Source organism: Brachyistius frenatus, unplaced genomic scaffold (assembly GCF_029030835.1).
Source record: "Brachyistius frenatus isolate BFR_SWC_R1_liver_20210118 unplaced genomic scaffold, ASM2903083v1 Contig_2, whole genome shotgun sequence".
NCBI classification, from domain to species: domain Eukaryota; kingdom Metazoa; phylum Chordata; class Actinopteri; family Embiotocidae; genus Brachyistius; species Brachyistius frenatus.
The window spans coordinates 2,340,370-2,356,294 of NW_027210601.1; the positions used below are offsets into that span (position 1 = coordinate 2,340,370).

The 15,925-nt window shown below is 46.0% G+C and overlaps 1 protein-coding gene across 5 annotated transcripts in view; it reads right to left on the minus strand.

Moving 5' to 3' along the window:
- Positions 1-15,925, minus strand: part of rbms3 (RNA binding motif, single stranded interacting protein) — a 279,809-nt gene that overhangs the window by 177,051 nt on the left and 86,833 nt on the right. For 3 of the 5 annotated variants that reach the window (XM_069693063.1, XM_069693054.1, XM_069693044.1), the window contains exon 1: positions 14,141-14,360. The exons of the other annotated variants lie outside the window; for them this stretch is intronic. In XM_069693063.1, the coding sequence (XP_069549164.1) occupies positions 14,141-14,215 (75 nt within the window). In that variant the 5' untranslated portion in view covers positions 14,216-14,360. Of the gene's footprint in view, positions 1-14,140; positions 14,361-15,925 lie in introns of those variants that run through there. 5 annotated transcript variants of the gene reach the window in all.

Genomic DNA, 15,925 nt, shown 5'->3' on the forward strand with positions numbered 1-15,925 from the left:
GAAACAGCATTACAGCCGGCAGAAAATGGGATTATTACCAGCAGAAGAAACAGGGCAGACATATGCAAGCGGGATTGCTATTGATCTGCTCGGCTTTGTGACTTCCATGAGACAGAAAAGTGAATGTTAAACGCCATAGGCATCGTACTGTAAAAGTCTGCCAACAGTGACATTGGCGGCCGCGATGTCATTATGGAAGTTTGGTTTATGTCTTTGAACGATGGTGCTTGTTCTCTGGCTTTAGTACAGGTGTAACTGTCTCCTCTCTACGCTTCATTTCACCCCATTTTACCTCGACAATAGGTCTGTGTCAGGGCCAAATGGTTTCACCATAAAGAGTTACAATAAGCACGGTGTGAAGAAACCGCATTATCTAACCTGACAGTTATCTATTTTTAATAATATCTGAAAAAGTATTGCCTACAGCCGGTTTATAATTACTCAAATTACTTCCTCCTCCTCCCCCCCCCCCCTTCTCCAAAACCAGACTTCTCCTTCTTTACAATGGGACCTCACAGAAACAGCATATTTGTGAGCGCTGTGATGTAGATTTGCGGTGCCTGCAACAGCGATCACTTCTGCGGGGAGACGTGGGGGCTCTTGATAACCGCCAACAAAAACAACAAACCGTGCCTGGCAATTATGCGTGTCCATTTTAACATAATGTGGGGAGAACATGAGATGCGTGGGAGCGAGAGGTGACCGTTGTGTCGTGCGGGTGGGAGGTTTGTGTCTGTGTTCGTCCTAGAGAAAGAATGTGCGTTAGTATGTGTCAGAATATCTGGATGTATATATGTATATGTAAAAATATGTGTGTGTGTACGGAACATTGATTGAATGTGGGTGTCCATGTTGCAGGCTTGTGTGCCAGGAGAACAAGAGCCGGGATCTAAAGGACACATGTTTAGGGTTCTTTTGAGACCATATCCTTGAGTTTGACAGCATTGTTTGGGTTTGAGTGGGTATTTTCAAAGGACTGCTTGGGATAAAAGACGAGTCTCTGGAGCTTATGGCTGCTGCACATTTTCCATTTTAGGATTCCAACCTTTCATGGCTATCAACTTTGAGAGATTGCAGAGTGGATTGTTTTTCACAGCAGGCGGCTGACTAACTAGATCGCAGATACTTTGCGCCAATTGCCGACTGTCAAGGAGAAGTAATGTAGTGGTAAAGTTCAAAATAAGTTTCCGCTTCTCTCTCGCTTTGATTTGTTTGTGATTTATTACATTTTATACCCATTTTCACCTTCAATTTTCTTGTGACGCTTGTGCATTAAAAACCTCTCAACGTTATTATTTAAATATATGTTGTTGTTTTTTCCTGGAGAAGTTTTAGCTATCGTTTCTTTCAGCCATGATAAAATTGTGACCACTGAAGACGCAACTAAAAAACACCAGCAGCCAGATGATCACACAGGTTATCAATAAGCAACAGTTGAGCTTAAGTTAAGATATTTTTGTACCTTTGTTGAAAGGTAAAACCGGTGAGTACTACATACCCAAAATGTTTACAATAACTCCCGAACGCACAGCAACAACAGCAAAAAATTAGAAATTGAATGTCCATCTGTAAACGATGGTGGGTGTCAACTGTGGATAAGGTGTGTGGTCTTTAGCTTCTCTCTCTCAGAGAAGTTTCAGGGTGAGTTTAAAATCTCCGTAGGGTAGTATGAGGGCTTAGTTTTGCTTGATGTCTTTTCAGGGATGCGGCTGGGTTTCCACAGCGTTAACTTACTGAGTGCCATTACTGTCGGGCAAAACTGTGGAAATATGACCCGAGTTGTAATATTCTTTCAAGGCAATTTGTAAAAGCTTTATGATCCTTGAGGGTGCATAAAACGTTCCTTGTAGTTCCAGAGATGCAGGACCCCCCCCCCCCTGAAAAAAGGGGGAAAAACTCCTCAGTCCCGCAGACGTTTTCTCAGAGATACAGGTTTCACTGTGACGCAGTGGAGGGATGGTGGGAGGCTGGCTGGCAGGCAGGATCAGTCAGTCAGGGTGACCTCATGTGTTTGGCACAAGGAATGCCTATCAGGTTTCCCTGTGTGCAGATTCCAGCTTGTTCACTCCACACCATACCCAGGACCCAACCCCCTGAGGCATGGCTCATGTGTGTGTGTGTGTGTGTGTGTGTGTGTGTGTGTGTGTGTGTGTGTGTGTGTGTGTGTGTGTGTGTGTGTGTGTGTGTGTGTGTGTGTGTGTGTGTGTGCGTGCGTGCGTGCGTGCGTGTGTGTGTGTGCGCGTCAGTGTGGAGGAGGAGATAATTGCATGTATGTTTGTGCGTGTGTGTGTTTGTGTGTTAGAGTGAACGAGACAGAGAGGCAGAGAGATAAATTATGAGATAAATTATTCAGATCAGCCATGGTGGGGAGAGAAAGAGAGCCGCCACGGGAGGGTGAGCTGTGTGTCAGTCCCCTCCGGTGAACTCGGTGAACTCTGCAGGGCTCCCACCCTTCCTCAAATACAGCTCCCCCACCCCCCCACCCCACCCCCATCCCCAACCCCTCCCCGCCTCCTTCCTCCACGATAAACGTCCTGCCCTCTCGAGTTTTCTCTCGGCCTCGTTACGTATGCACATGATAATGCGGGTCAGTACTGTATGTATGTTGGGGTTTTGAAAGTGTGTGAACCATTTCTTTCATGCTCCGAGTGCGTATGTGGGTTTTGTTGCTTTATGAATATGTAAAAAAAAAAAAAAGAAGAAAAAAAAGAAAAGAAACTCCTACTCACTGGAATGTAATTGAAAAAAAATGTAAAACAAAATGTAAAAAAATACTTTTTACCATTGAGCTGCACTTCAGGCAATGTTACGGTTATGTATGTTTGGGGTTAAAAAAAAAAAAATCAAAATAGAGTTACTAAACAATTCAATTTGAGTAACTTTGAATCCTATATAAAATCTATTGTGCTTTAAAGGAGCAGTGTGGAAGATTTAGTGGTATTTAGGTTGGACATTGAAACTACCTGAACCAAACTACCCACACCCTCTTCTTCCGAGCAGAGAATCTGCAGCGGCCCCAAAACTGGCCAAAAAAGGTGAAAGCTCCTCTAGATCCAGCATTTGGTCTGACATGGCGGTACAACATGGTGCACTCCACCGAAGAGGACCTGCTCGCCGTGCAGATATAAAGGGCTCATTCTAAGATAACAACAACACAATGATTCTTAGTTTCAGGTAACACTGAGCCGTTAAATACAGTTATTATATCATAAAGTTAGATTACCTTTGGAGTGAAAGTAAATTCTTGACGTTGAACCCTGAAGTCTGAGTGCTACGCATACAATTGTAACAGTTCACCTACAGGTCAACGCAACTGAACAAACTCTTGTTTGCCGATGTAGACGGTGGAAAGTGATGCAGCTGAAAATCTAGTGGCTGGACGGGGACTTGGGACTGTTTTGTGATAATCAGCTTCATTTTAAACTCCAAAGACTGGCATTCAAACGACTAACAGATATTGATTTGCTATGTCGACGAACAACATTTGCTACTGATGCAAATAAAAAAGATAAAAGAGACACATTATCTAGTGAGAACAAATCTCAGTATTTTACAACCTTGAAATTGAGTCCAAACAAACATCCACCGGAACCCCACCGCAGGGTTACCCTACTGTAACCCCGTCTGAGCTGCTGGAGTCAACAAGGTAAGCGCACACTATTTGCCACTGTCACTATGGTAACAATACAGCACATACTGCCAGCGATCCCCTTAATAAAGCTTCAACAGGCTAAGAGGCTTCCCATTTCACAAATCACTGTGGCAACTACCGCGCAGTCACACCAGCAGAGAAATGTACGACGGGCGAGCACACACTGACACACACGCGGGTTAAACAGATGCGACATGCTAGTTACTGCTGCCGTGAGAGCCGAGCGTCCTCCATAACCCATGAGCAGGGGATTGATGGAGCAGGGGCCACCTGCTGCAGCTCTCCCTGGCTGTTAAACTGCTATCTAGAACTAAACAGATCAGCAGATAACATCCTGCGCGCCACGGGAAGTCGACATAACTGGGGCAAGGAGTTCCTCAACATTTCTGAGGCAGACGAGCGTCAACAGTGGTCTTAACGATCACACCGGGTCTGCGTCGGGGAACGTTGGCTCACCATCGCCAAAGTGTTTATCCAACGTTCGCAGGAAGGCGGGGGTAATGTCAGCTTAGTGATTAATTGCCGGCCCAAAGTGCTGAGGACACAGAATCCGCTCCGAATGGCGCCGACTGCAGCTCCTACAAGGGTTTATTGCTTTATCGGCTGAATCGTAATGTGACCCTCTTCTCTCCTCTCCCTCGGACGGTTCCAGCGGTGCCGGAGCATCCGCGAACGCTCGGCAAGGTGCCACCGTCGTTAATTGCCCGACGTAGTTTGCCTTCTAACTGTTGTGGGAAGTTTCTACTGTACTTTGCATTGATATCTTGAAAGAAAAAAAAAAAAAAAAGCTTTTAGGAAACAATTTAAGTGCGGCATGTCTGCAAAGGGCTTCACACAGATCTCCATGGGTTGATATAGAGCTCCCTATACAGCATGATTTCTCCCAATATGTTGGGAGAAGCACGGCATATGGCGGTTACACAAGCATGCAGCTGTTGTTTTTGGGGGCTAGAGATAAATAATGGATACAAGTCTTCCACAGGGTACTCAAGACAGCTAATGAGAGAGAGAAAGCAGACAGGGAATTAGTAAACTAACTGTTTTTCAAAGCCACTGTTTTCTAACATTTTCATAAGAGCCCAAGGACAAAAAAAAAAACACAGGAAGATGAAAACATCAGTATTCATCCACCGTATACAAATGCTAACGTTTTCATGTTTTTTTTTTTTTTTTTGGAATAGTGTGCATATTTTAATAAAGACACAAGGAAAGATTTGTCTGAGATGCACGTTAAAAGCATTTATTCCTGTGTGCACTTCGTCTCTCACACACTCCCCGTCCAACTGTTTCTCTGTGAAATGTGGGTGACCTTAATAATTTAGGGGGAAAGAGGAGAGAGGAGATTGCATTTGCCTCGGTGCAGACTGTACAGGGGGAAACTAGTGTTCTGCATCAAACCCTTCGAATGGTTTTTCATTTTCAGGCATTCACCTGCTACAAACTGAAGCCTTGCCCTCTCCATGTGTGCACAGGGGGGGTGTCTCTGAGGCTACATGATTAACTACTGAAAAAGCAGAGAACTGGCATGCCGTACGGAGACTACATATCATAATGACACTTTTTAATTCTGTTGCCAATGGCTGTTTATGTGCTACTAATTACTGGTGAAGAATAATAATCTCTCCTCCGATTGGACTCTATCACGCCGTGGGCTTCCTCCTTCCATTTATCCTGCTTTGCGACTCTGCTGGCTCGGCCTGCTCTTGCATCAGAGTCCTTGCGACGTAATTCATGCCGCCTACCTGTCCCACTCAGTGTTTTTCCGAACGCTGACTAATGTGCACACGTTGTGGCCTCAGAAGCAGGCTGGAGCGAGTGGAAGGGTCTGCCAAAGAAACCATTCAGGCTAAATCTAAGGGGGTGGCTTGAGTCATTTAACTCAAATAAAGCCGGGAGAAAGGCCTGTTTGCTTTTGGTAATCCCCCTCTTGCTCGACAAGGCTTCGCAAGGTTCATCTGCTGCGCTAAATTGGTGCACGTATCCTTATTTGTATAGGAGCTCATTGTGGCTGGGTGAGAGGGGGAATCTGACAGGACTGGCAGCCATTCAAGCCCTCATGCCTATTTGCTTATCCTCATTCATGGCAGAATTGGCTTTTTCCGGAGCCATTTTTCAAGCTACGCGCGACACGGTATTTTCATTGAGCCTGCCACTACTAATGCAGCTGTGTAGAGTAAATGTTGCAGGCTGCCAGTATGTGTGTTTAGGAGAGGGGTGACCGGGGCCCCCCCACTGTAATCACAGCAGTAAGGCTACACAACCATTTTGCATGTCTGTAGCTGGTGTCTCCTCCGATTTCCACATCTGAATATCAGGATGAAGACACCGGGTCATCAGTTCGTGGAACCACAATGGAAACGAAATGCAAATTCCTCAAAGTGAAATGTACACAGCGAAAGGAGTTTTTTTTTTTTCATTTAGGTACGACTATGACATCATTAAGTAAATGAAAGGCCATAGTGAAAAAATTATACTGTTTCTATTGTCTCTCCACAGGTGGTTTTCCTGGTCTCTTATTGTAGAACAGAAACATTATACTTGTTTTTGCAAGACTCTCCAGCAAAACATCTTAATAAAATACACACTATTTCCCAGACAGAGCCAATTTTTTTCTAAATTTGTCACTATTAGGTGCCCTTACTTTCACACTACATGTCTCTGGTTAAGAGGCAGACCGCAGACCAGGACTACAGCCCAGTATTAAGCTGAAACCATATGCGTATGACAAAACTGTCTGTGCAGCCACTTTTTTTTTCCTCTCGACACCAGGATCATTGGAAAATAGTCTTTACAGCACTTCGCGCATACAAAGGTTCACGTGTTATCCGATTCACAACAGCTCCATTCATGACAAATTTGATTATAATTCATTAGAAAATTGTCGACCAAGGCCCCCTGCTGTATGAAAACAGATTTGGGTCTGATTAGGTACGAACATCTAAAACCTGAGATGCCCTCAGTCAGGCAGGTGAAAAGGCATTTCTGCCGCACCGGGAGCCGTGCAGGGATCCTCTGGTGCGCTGCTCCTCAAAGCGTACGCAGCAGCCACTCTTTAAAAATGCAGGAGCAATTACCCTGCCTGAGTCTGAGTCAGAGAACGCTACCATGCCGAGCTTCCACCACCACCACCACCACCTCCTCCTCCTCATCTTCCTCCACCTCCACCTCCGCCTCCTCCTCCTACCCCTTCCACTGCTGTTGTCGCTACACCGGCAACCTGAGTAATCTTCATGTGAACCTGCATGCCAAAGGTAGGGTACAAGACGCAAGCAGACACGGAAAGCTTCAGTTACACCAGAGCAACAAAAGCCCTTCTCTGCCTCACTGCCTGTCTGTCTCTCACGAGGTGCGTTTACCCCTCTCCCCGCCCTCACCCGTCTCCAGCACGTGGCTTACATCCTTCACCACCAGCTCGCTCTGCCGTCCTGACCCAGCTCCTCTTCGGCCCTTTTTTGTTCTTCCCCTGACTCGGGGCCAAAACAGATACTATTCTCCCTCTTTATGTGCAGTTATGCAGGTTTTTGTCCATGATTTTCAGCATTCCACTTTCCGAATGTTCTGGATCTCTTTTTTTTTCTTTTTTTTTTTTTAGGGATACACGGTAGCACATAGTTCAGTCAAACATACTGTAAAGAAACTCGGGAGGATGTGCAGCTACACGCACACAAATTACATTTCAAATTCAGTTGCTCATATGACACAGGGGGTGCTCTGTTTACCGCCACTCTCAGGTTACTGTAGAGGAAAAATCAAGACAAAATATTGAGCCGTGTACTGAAAGGATTCAGTATTAAATCAGACATATTATTCAGAAAATATTGAGCAAAAACAAAAAGCCTACAGAAGTTTCAACAAAGTTTAAAATCCCTTTATCTCTTTTATAACAAAGCTGATAATCCCGGACTATACATACTTAGTTAAATGGATTCCTTTTAGATGGAAAATTATATTCACTTGAAATTAAGTCGGTACAATGTTATAGATGTATTTGACAAGTATTATATCCCCTATGTTCATCTGTATGTTAATATAAACTGTGTGTTTTAAAAGGGTCAACACAGGAGGAGCCTCTCCAGCCACTCATGTCATCCTGCACAGATGGCAAGACACCAACCCCAGCAGACAGCGGGGGCTCCCGGAAATAGAGTAAGAGGCATGCAAAGGGGATGGAGGATGGGAAAGAGTAATTATAAAAGAGGGACAACATGAAAGAGAATTTAAAGATGAAGGGAGTCTTGGCAAAAGAAGGAGCAAGAAAGAGTGATTTGAGCAAAAGTGAGGGGGATACATAAACAGTCAAAGATGAAAAGAGACAAAATTTTAAAGTGTAGCCCGCCATCCTCAGAGGCAAAGAAGGGGAGACAGAAAATAGAGCGTGACAACGCCAGGCATGGCCTTTGCCAGAGAGGCAGGAGAGTGAAACAGTAGGCCAGACTAGACAGCTCCAGGCAGAGACTATGTTACAGAAAGAAATGCTAGTAAAAACAAGAAAGGGGGGGAAGCAGGTGTATTTGTAGAGTCCTGCTGCACTGGTGGGTTTGAGGGGCACATCGTGTGTCTCCTTTCATCTGGCTCTAAATCTAAAGCAACATCTCTCATGTCCCTCTCTCTCTGTCTCGCTTCACGTTGTCTCTGCGTGCCTCTTTGTAGAAACACTCTGAAAACACAAAAAGCCCGTCCCATCAAAAATGTGTCTCGTTTTAGCTCCACAAATGTTACGCTAAATATGCACACACGCTACTGACCACCTGTTCAAATCCACAGTTTATAATGATAGCAGTGTGTGTGTGTGTCTCTCTTTTAACAGCAATACCTTTAAAAAGCTGGGTGGTGGGGGGGGGGGGGGCATTCAATGTCTTAACCCAGGTTTTCTGGTTGAAGGAAGCTCGACCTGCCCGCTGCACCACCTTCCTCCCCAATATGCCCCATTTCACCACACAGGTAGGAGTTCATCCCTTTCGCAGCACAGACTCCGAGTCGCCGGTTATCTCCAGATGGCCGGCGAAGGAGAGTTCAGAGACGAGATTCCCTGGGGCAAGAACTCCAACCACCAGGCACATCATTTTATATCTTGGGCATTTATCTTGGATGCCTTTTTTTTTTTTTCTTTTTTTTTTTTTCAATTGCAACCTCCACTGAGCGAGAAGGTACTTTGTTCTGTGACTTGCTCAAGGACACTTCGATACGACACAAACCAATTGTGGAGAAGAAATATGTGACCTGCTTTAGAGACCTTCACTTTAAGCACTAGACCATTTACCAACGACACAGACCGTCTCAAACACACAATATGCCCACAACCTGTGACTTTATGAAGTTTAAACGTATTAATTGACTTCACTTTATCTGTGCTAGGTGAAAAAACAGCACACACATGCACCATAGCTGCGACATTTGAAATCGCCAAAGCTAATGCAGAGCAGGCTTCTCCTCCCATCTTTTGAAATATAGTCCATCAAATAGAAACGAGATTTCCCCTCTTCTTTGTATGTTTCTCTGTTCCTCTTCTGACAAAATGGATATCCATCTTGAGAGAGCACTCTGGTAAAGCAGCTGTAATGAGATGTAGATGGTTGCATGCGAAGGGCCAGGTCCCAGCAGCCAGTGCTCTGCGGTGTGCTGTATAATAGGCCACGAGAAGCAGTAATGCAAACACAACCTTAATGTATGTGTGTGCAGAAAGGGCTGGGCTGTCAGTTGAAAGATGAGAAGGACTAAGAGTACCCCCTCACTGTAGTGTGCGTCAGCGCGTGTGTGTTCATGTTTGTGCACGTAGACAAAGGCCATAGCAAATAAATGGACTTGCCTGCCCCATTGAATGACACTGAGGCATTTCACAGTTGGATAATGCTAAAGTCACAGGCACATAAAGGCAAGAGATATTAGGTGGTTAATTATCACACCAAAAAAGATGCCTGACCCTGTGAGGTGAAGGTTGGGGAAAACATGAAAAAAAAAAAATGAAAGCCAGCTCTCGACAAAAAGCTTGCAAGCTGGAGTGAGCAAAGAGAGAACTCGTGGTAGGTTCGTTTACAGCGAGGCTGGGACAGGGTTTTGTTTCCGGGAGCCAATTGTGAAGCATATATCAAAAATAGCAAGTGGGGAAAGGAGTTATATTCCCCCTGTCTTAGTGCTAATAAGAACATATTGTCCCAGACTGAAAATAGGCGTGGGCTTTAGTAAATGTAACAGAAGACGTGTATTTTTCCAGCCCTAAAAGCACTTGATAAACTCTTCAAAGCAAATCCATATCAGCGGAGGCACAGGGAACTAAGCTACGAGCTGAAGTTTACGCCACTGATTACTGATTTCATGAAAGACTTTGGAAACAAGTCCTTTTTCTCTGTCTTTGATTTTTGCTTGGTCTCCATGTCCATGTAAAACTACCCACCCGCTTGTTGTCTATGTTTCTCTTTTTCCTCTATCGGGGCATTACAGGAGGATTTAGATGGCTCTGTTGTTATTTCTGCAGCACAATGGATCAACCCGTATAACGTAACCAAACCCTTTTCCTCGCTTTTAACAGGCCCTTCCCTCCCTCGCTCCCCATAATGCCTTTCTTTCTCACGCACATGCAACCCTTCCCTCCGTAGCTTCCCCCATTTATAAAGAATTAGACGGAGTATGAATGGTGCCTATGGCAGGGCCAGACACAAGCACAGATCCTCTCAAAGCGCTCCATTGACTGGTGTTTACTTAAGGCCAGGGACATTAGCCGCTGCTAAATCTACCTCAATCTGCCCCTCTTGGCTTCTCAGATTCTGCGTGTACTAGTCTGACTGCAACACAGAGGCCGGTCTGCTGCCAGATCATAGCCACAGAGCAATTGTGTGTATCCGCGTGTGCTGTTTGTCTGTGTGTGTGTGTGTGTGTGTGCGTGCGTGCGTGCGTGCATGCGTGCGTGCGTGCGTGCGATCGTTGACATTAAGCATGTAATGACCTAGAGCCTCAGTGGTGTAAGAGCAGAAGGGCGCAGCGGCGTCAGGTACAGCTCGGGAACAGTAAAGCCAGCTGAAATATCGCAACAGAGGCAGAATTTATTTTAAATTATCAGTAATTTAAGAGCTCCTTTTTAGACTTGTGGTTGTAATAATGAAACAGAGAATTGAAACGACTCATCACTGACTGAAAATGAGATGCAATGCAACAGGCACTTAGCGCCCACATTTAGTTGAAAGCCATATTCTTCCTTAAACAGCATCGTGAAAAAACAACAATTGATCTGTGTGCTGTAATTTTTCTCGTGGGTGAGGGGAGGGGCCCGGCTGGGGCCTGGGTGAGGCATTTTACTGTAATTTTCTCATTTATGATGCACATCTATTACCTATCATTAAAGTTGAATGCACGGCAAGCTGTGAACAGCACTAACCATCGAGCTCACATAGAAAGACACAAGCTGAATGAAGGCTGAAATTTCAGCAAATGACTCCATGGACTGATCATCCAGGGAATAGACAGAAATAGGGCCTTTAAAGGATCCTTTCATCAAAGCAACATCCTGCCAGCTCCCCCCAGCCATAACCTCATATAAAAGCCACACACACAGACACACAAATCCTCTTTCAGGAATCAATAATTCAGCTAAAGAGAAGCACATGCTACGCCCCACTGCACTAATCAATAGAAAGCCAAATGTTATTGTTTCATCTCATTTTCTGACTTTTACATTCTAATCTGGGCTGACTAGCACATGCCGGACAGCATCAAAGAACTCCATTAAATTAGAATACAATACACCCATACGGAGGGGACCCCAAATTTACAAGGCGCCTCAGTTTATTTGGCCATGAAATTATGACAACATTCAGCTCCTTTTTTTACAATAATGTCGTTAGTTGTAAACAAACACATACGTCCTGTAAAATTTCAAAGCGTAGACTCAAACACGTGTCATAAAACAGTGGCGTAACACTTTCATATGAGTTACAGCCCACTCGCCCTCCCTACCCTAGCAAGATATTCCTGCTCCCCCATCCACGTCTCTTGGGAGACTCAGGCCGTTCATTGACAATGCAGCGATGAGGAGGTATAGAAAGATCTGTATGACTTGAGTGGAGAGTCCAGAAAAGGGAACTTTGCCTTGAATGTTTGTGCATTTGTGCGAAAGAAAGGCCAAAGTGACAGCTACGTGATTTTGTCGAGTGGTGTGGACCTGCCAGCCAAGGCCCGTCTCCCCTCTCAGTAATCAGGCTATCAATGATCATTAATGAGAGCGTGAGATAGCTCTCGCCACACCGCCTAACAACTCTGGCCTCTCTCCCGGCCTCCCCCTTCTCCTACTGACACCGTCTGTGGTTCTGTCATATCAACGTACAAGGCCACTGGCAACGCTAACGAACCATGAAAATGAATATGAATGTTGGCTGCTGATTTATGTACGGAAAACCGTGCTCCTTTTTGCCCCGCACGCCCCACTTTGGGTCTCGTTTGCATGACACAGGACCCTAGCGGCTCGCCCAAGGATACATCAAACGCTGACGGTGGCAAGATCGGATCTGCGCTGACCTTGGGAGTGAACTGCGGCATCGGCGAAGGAGGCAGGGGGCCCTGTTGCAACAGAGCGGGGAGGCAGAAAGTGAGAGGAGGCAGGAAGAGGGGAAAAGAAAACTGGGAGGGAGGGAAGGAGGGAGGGAGGGAGGGAGGGAGGGGGCATGCCTTGATTGAGAGGCCCCCGAGATGAGCAACTCTGAGATATGAGAAGGGCGAGGGAGGGAGAGGGGGATGATGGAAGGAGTAGAGGAGGGGGGTGTGAGGGAGGGAGAGGGAAGCCATATGGCAGCAGTACAAATGTATTAAACTATAAATCAGGGAGAGAGCGAGTGGACTGCCAGGTGGGGCTGCAGTCAGGTCCTCCTGGCTGGAAGTGCAGAGGTTCATAATCTAGCTCCACATGGAAACGAATGAAAACATCAATGCAATTTTACTGATACATATCTAGCCTAAATATTAATTTTTTTAACGTTTTACCTCCTTGTTACAAACAGCACAAAATAGACACATTTAAACTGTTATTCCTCCAGCTGAGTATAGTTTAAAAATATTTTGACACTGGTGCCATTAAAATAGCTGACTTTTGGAACCAACATCAGAACAATATATATATATATATATTTTAATTATTTTTTTTTTTTAAACCTTTTAAATCTGATTAAAGAGTAAGCAATAAAACCCAAAAATCAGTCTGGCACTGTGCTGCAGACACATTTGGGTTGGTTCTCAAAAAGTATTAAGTATTAAACCCGAGTTGTTACTCTATGCATGCAATAGGAGATATTCAATAGTCACATAAAAATGTGAATTAATGAAAAGAATGTTTAAAAAGTATTGAATTTGTGTGTTTAAAGTAATAATATCAAATATATTACTACTTTAGTAACCAAATAAAGGCTCAACTATTGCACACAGCTTAATTGTACACCTGCACCATGTTCCCTGCCACTGCTGCTTCATCACGCCATCACAAATGGACAGAAATTAGTGTTACGCATGTGGTAGAAAAACAAATAGCGTAATCCCCAAAAGGCTTCCATTTTAATCCCTTGATGATGTCTGGGTAAAGTGCCCAGCCAGTGTCCTGGCAGTCATCAGGGCCCAAGCCTGGGCTTCCATCCCAAAGGCATCGAAGCATACTACAACGAGAACAAACACGGGCAGCCTTCCTCGCCTGCTCTGTTTCAGGACCATACCATCACCATACAAAAAGAAGGGATCAGAACCTGTTGTTTTCTCTTCTTGGAAAGAACTCCCAAAAGACGTTTGTTCTTCATAATCAGATGCTATATTACTTTATTTTGGCGAAAGAAAGCTTTGAAACAATGGACCACAACCAGCTTGCAAAAACTTCAAAAGTGAATTAAATCTGGATCCTAATTCTTTCATTTGCTTAATGTATGACAACACAAATAGAGCTGCCAGTTGGTTATTTTGATGAACAAACGCCTCCAGAGCTACCATAGGTGTAGTTTAACATGTTACACGTCATGCCATCTCATTATGAGCTCAGCAGTTTGCAGGTGAGTGATGGATGGAGGTTACTGGACAGCTCCCGATTACGGTCGACTAGGTTACGCTAACAGTAGTCCAAAGCATCCAGCCTTGATCTCTAATCCTTGATCATTCACTCAGTGACACGCACGCGCGCGCACACACACACACACACACACACACACACACACACACACACACACACACACACACACACACACACACACACACACACACACACACGCGCACACACACACAGACATACAAACTCCAATGAGGTACCTGCCATCTGAAACCATCACTGCGAAGGCCAGCTATCCACCAAATCCCATCTCCCCTCAGAGATGAGAGGGGGATGTGGAGAGAGAGGGGGGGGGGTAGAAGAGAAGAGAGGGGGCGGTAGGGAGGGAGGGAGGGGTGGTGAGACGATGAGGAAGGGTGGGAGGGAGAGACAGGGCAGGAGTGTAGAAGTGGATGAGTGGGTTTGAGGAATGAAAGGCGTACCTTGGTCTGGAGATAGTGGGGGTAGTAGTAGGTGTACTGAGGGTACATTGGCTGCTGCTCCAATCGCTTGCCCATGTAGCTGGAATCCTTAGCACTGAGGCAGGGAATGGTGACACGGGGGGGCGGGAGCTGCCAAGTAGCTAGAAATGGGGCTAGAGAGGAGAACCGGTGGGGCTGTGCAATGCCTGTTTCTGCTGTCAACACCACTGTGTCCGCGAGCTGGTCCTCCGGGGGGGGGAGACAGCGGCAGGGTCGGCGTGCAGGACAGTGGGCTGGGAGAAGGTCTGCCTCTGATGGGGGAAGCTCCTGGCGAACTGTGCCTCACCGGTCGAGAGACTCAACTATACCCGGCGGCGGATGCTCACTCAGTCTCTCGCCACCAGATCGATGGAAATATTTCCACAAGTGCTGGAACCAAGCGAGAGCGGCTGCGCTGTCAGATAGTAACGCCGAGTAAGGGTGGGTGAGGTAGAGGAAGAAGAGGAAAGAGAAGACGCGAGGAGGTGCAGGTGGCAGTAGCTCCGGCAGTCCTATGACTGTTGGAAAACGGGAGAGGAAGAGGAGGAGGAGAGGAGGAGGAAAGGAATGGTAAGGAAAAAACGGGAGAGGACGTCTAAGGTTCACTTCTCTATTTAAGCTGTTTCACTCCAGTCTTTCGCCTGGGCTTTAATCCGTGTCTCTCAAACACACCGTGAATCTGACTCTCTCTCTCACTGCCCCTCTCTCTCTCTCTCTCTCTCTCTCTCTGTCCCTCTCTTACATACACACACTTTCTCTCTCGCCTCTGTAATCTGATTCGAGGATGGCTGCGCACTGTCCTGTTTGACAGAAGGGGAGATATCCTCAGTGCAGGTCGCCGACAGATGCACTTTGTGTGCGAGGGGCAGAATCGCAACACGAGAAGCAGAGCGCAGACACAGAAAAGCAATCTCAGTCTGTAGCGGGTGAGCCAGCAAGAGGACAGATAACAGAGAAATGATCCCAGTCGTCTCAATGATGTGGCAAAAGCGTGTATTAAAAAAAAAAAATCCACTGGTTGGTTAGTCAATCCACTGAGTTCCAGCTAGTGGACGAGTGAAAAAAAAAACCCACAGTGGCTGTGTCCCGGGTGTCCAGTGGAGAAGGAGTCCCTCGTCTGCGATCCTCCCTCTTTCTGCTCTTGTAAAATGTGTTCCTTATTTCTTCCTTGGCTCTCTCACTCCTCTAAGCAGCCTGCCTCGTTCTCTCTCTCTCTCTCTCTCTCTCTCTCTCTGTGTCACACAGCTGCTCGCTCTGGCTCTCTCTCTCTCTCTCTCTCTCTCTCCTCCACACTGACAGGGTGGTAAAGGGGGCTCGTCCAACGCCTCCTCCTTCCCCTTCCCCGAGCCCAGCCGGTGGGAGGGTCTTGAGCGGCTCTGTGCGAGGAAAGAGGGATCCAGACACAGACCAGCGGGCTGCAGCGTTTCCACAAGCTGGGAGAACGCAGGCAAGAGGAGGAGAGGAGTGGGGACGAGATGAGCGGCGAGCAGTCGATTCCCCCTACTGGCTGCACACGGAGCTGCCACCTGGAACACAGTGTCTTCACACAAATCCTCTCTGGCGAGGCCGGTTCAACCTCAAAGCCGGGAAAGTTTGACAAACAGATTTTTAAAAACTTTTTACGAGTACAATTTTTTTTTTCTGCCCAGATGGACCATATTCTTAGAATTGTTTTAACATTTGAGATCATTTCCAGTCACCATCCTAGCCCTTCTTTCTTAACGGCAAGAAATACCCATGTCAATATTGTTGTGTGTTGTGGCGAAC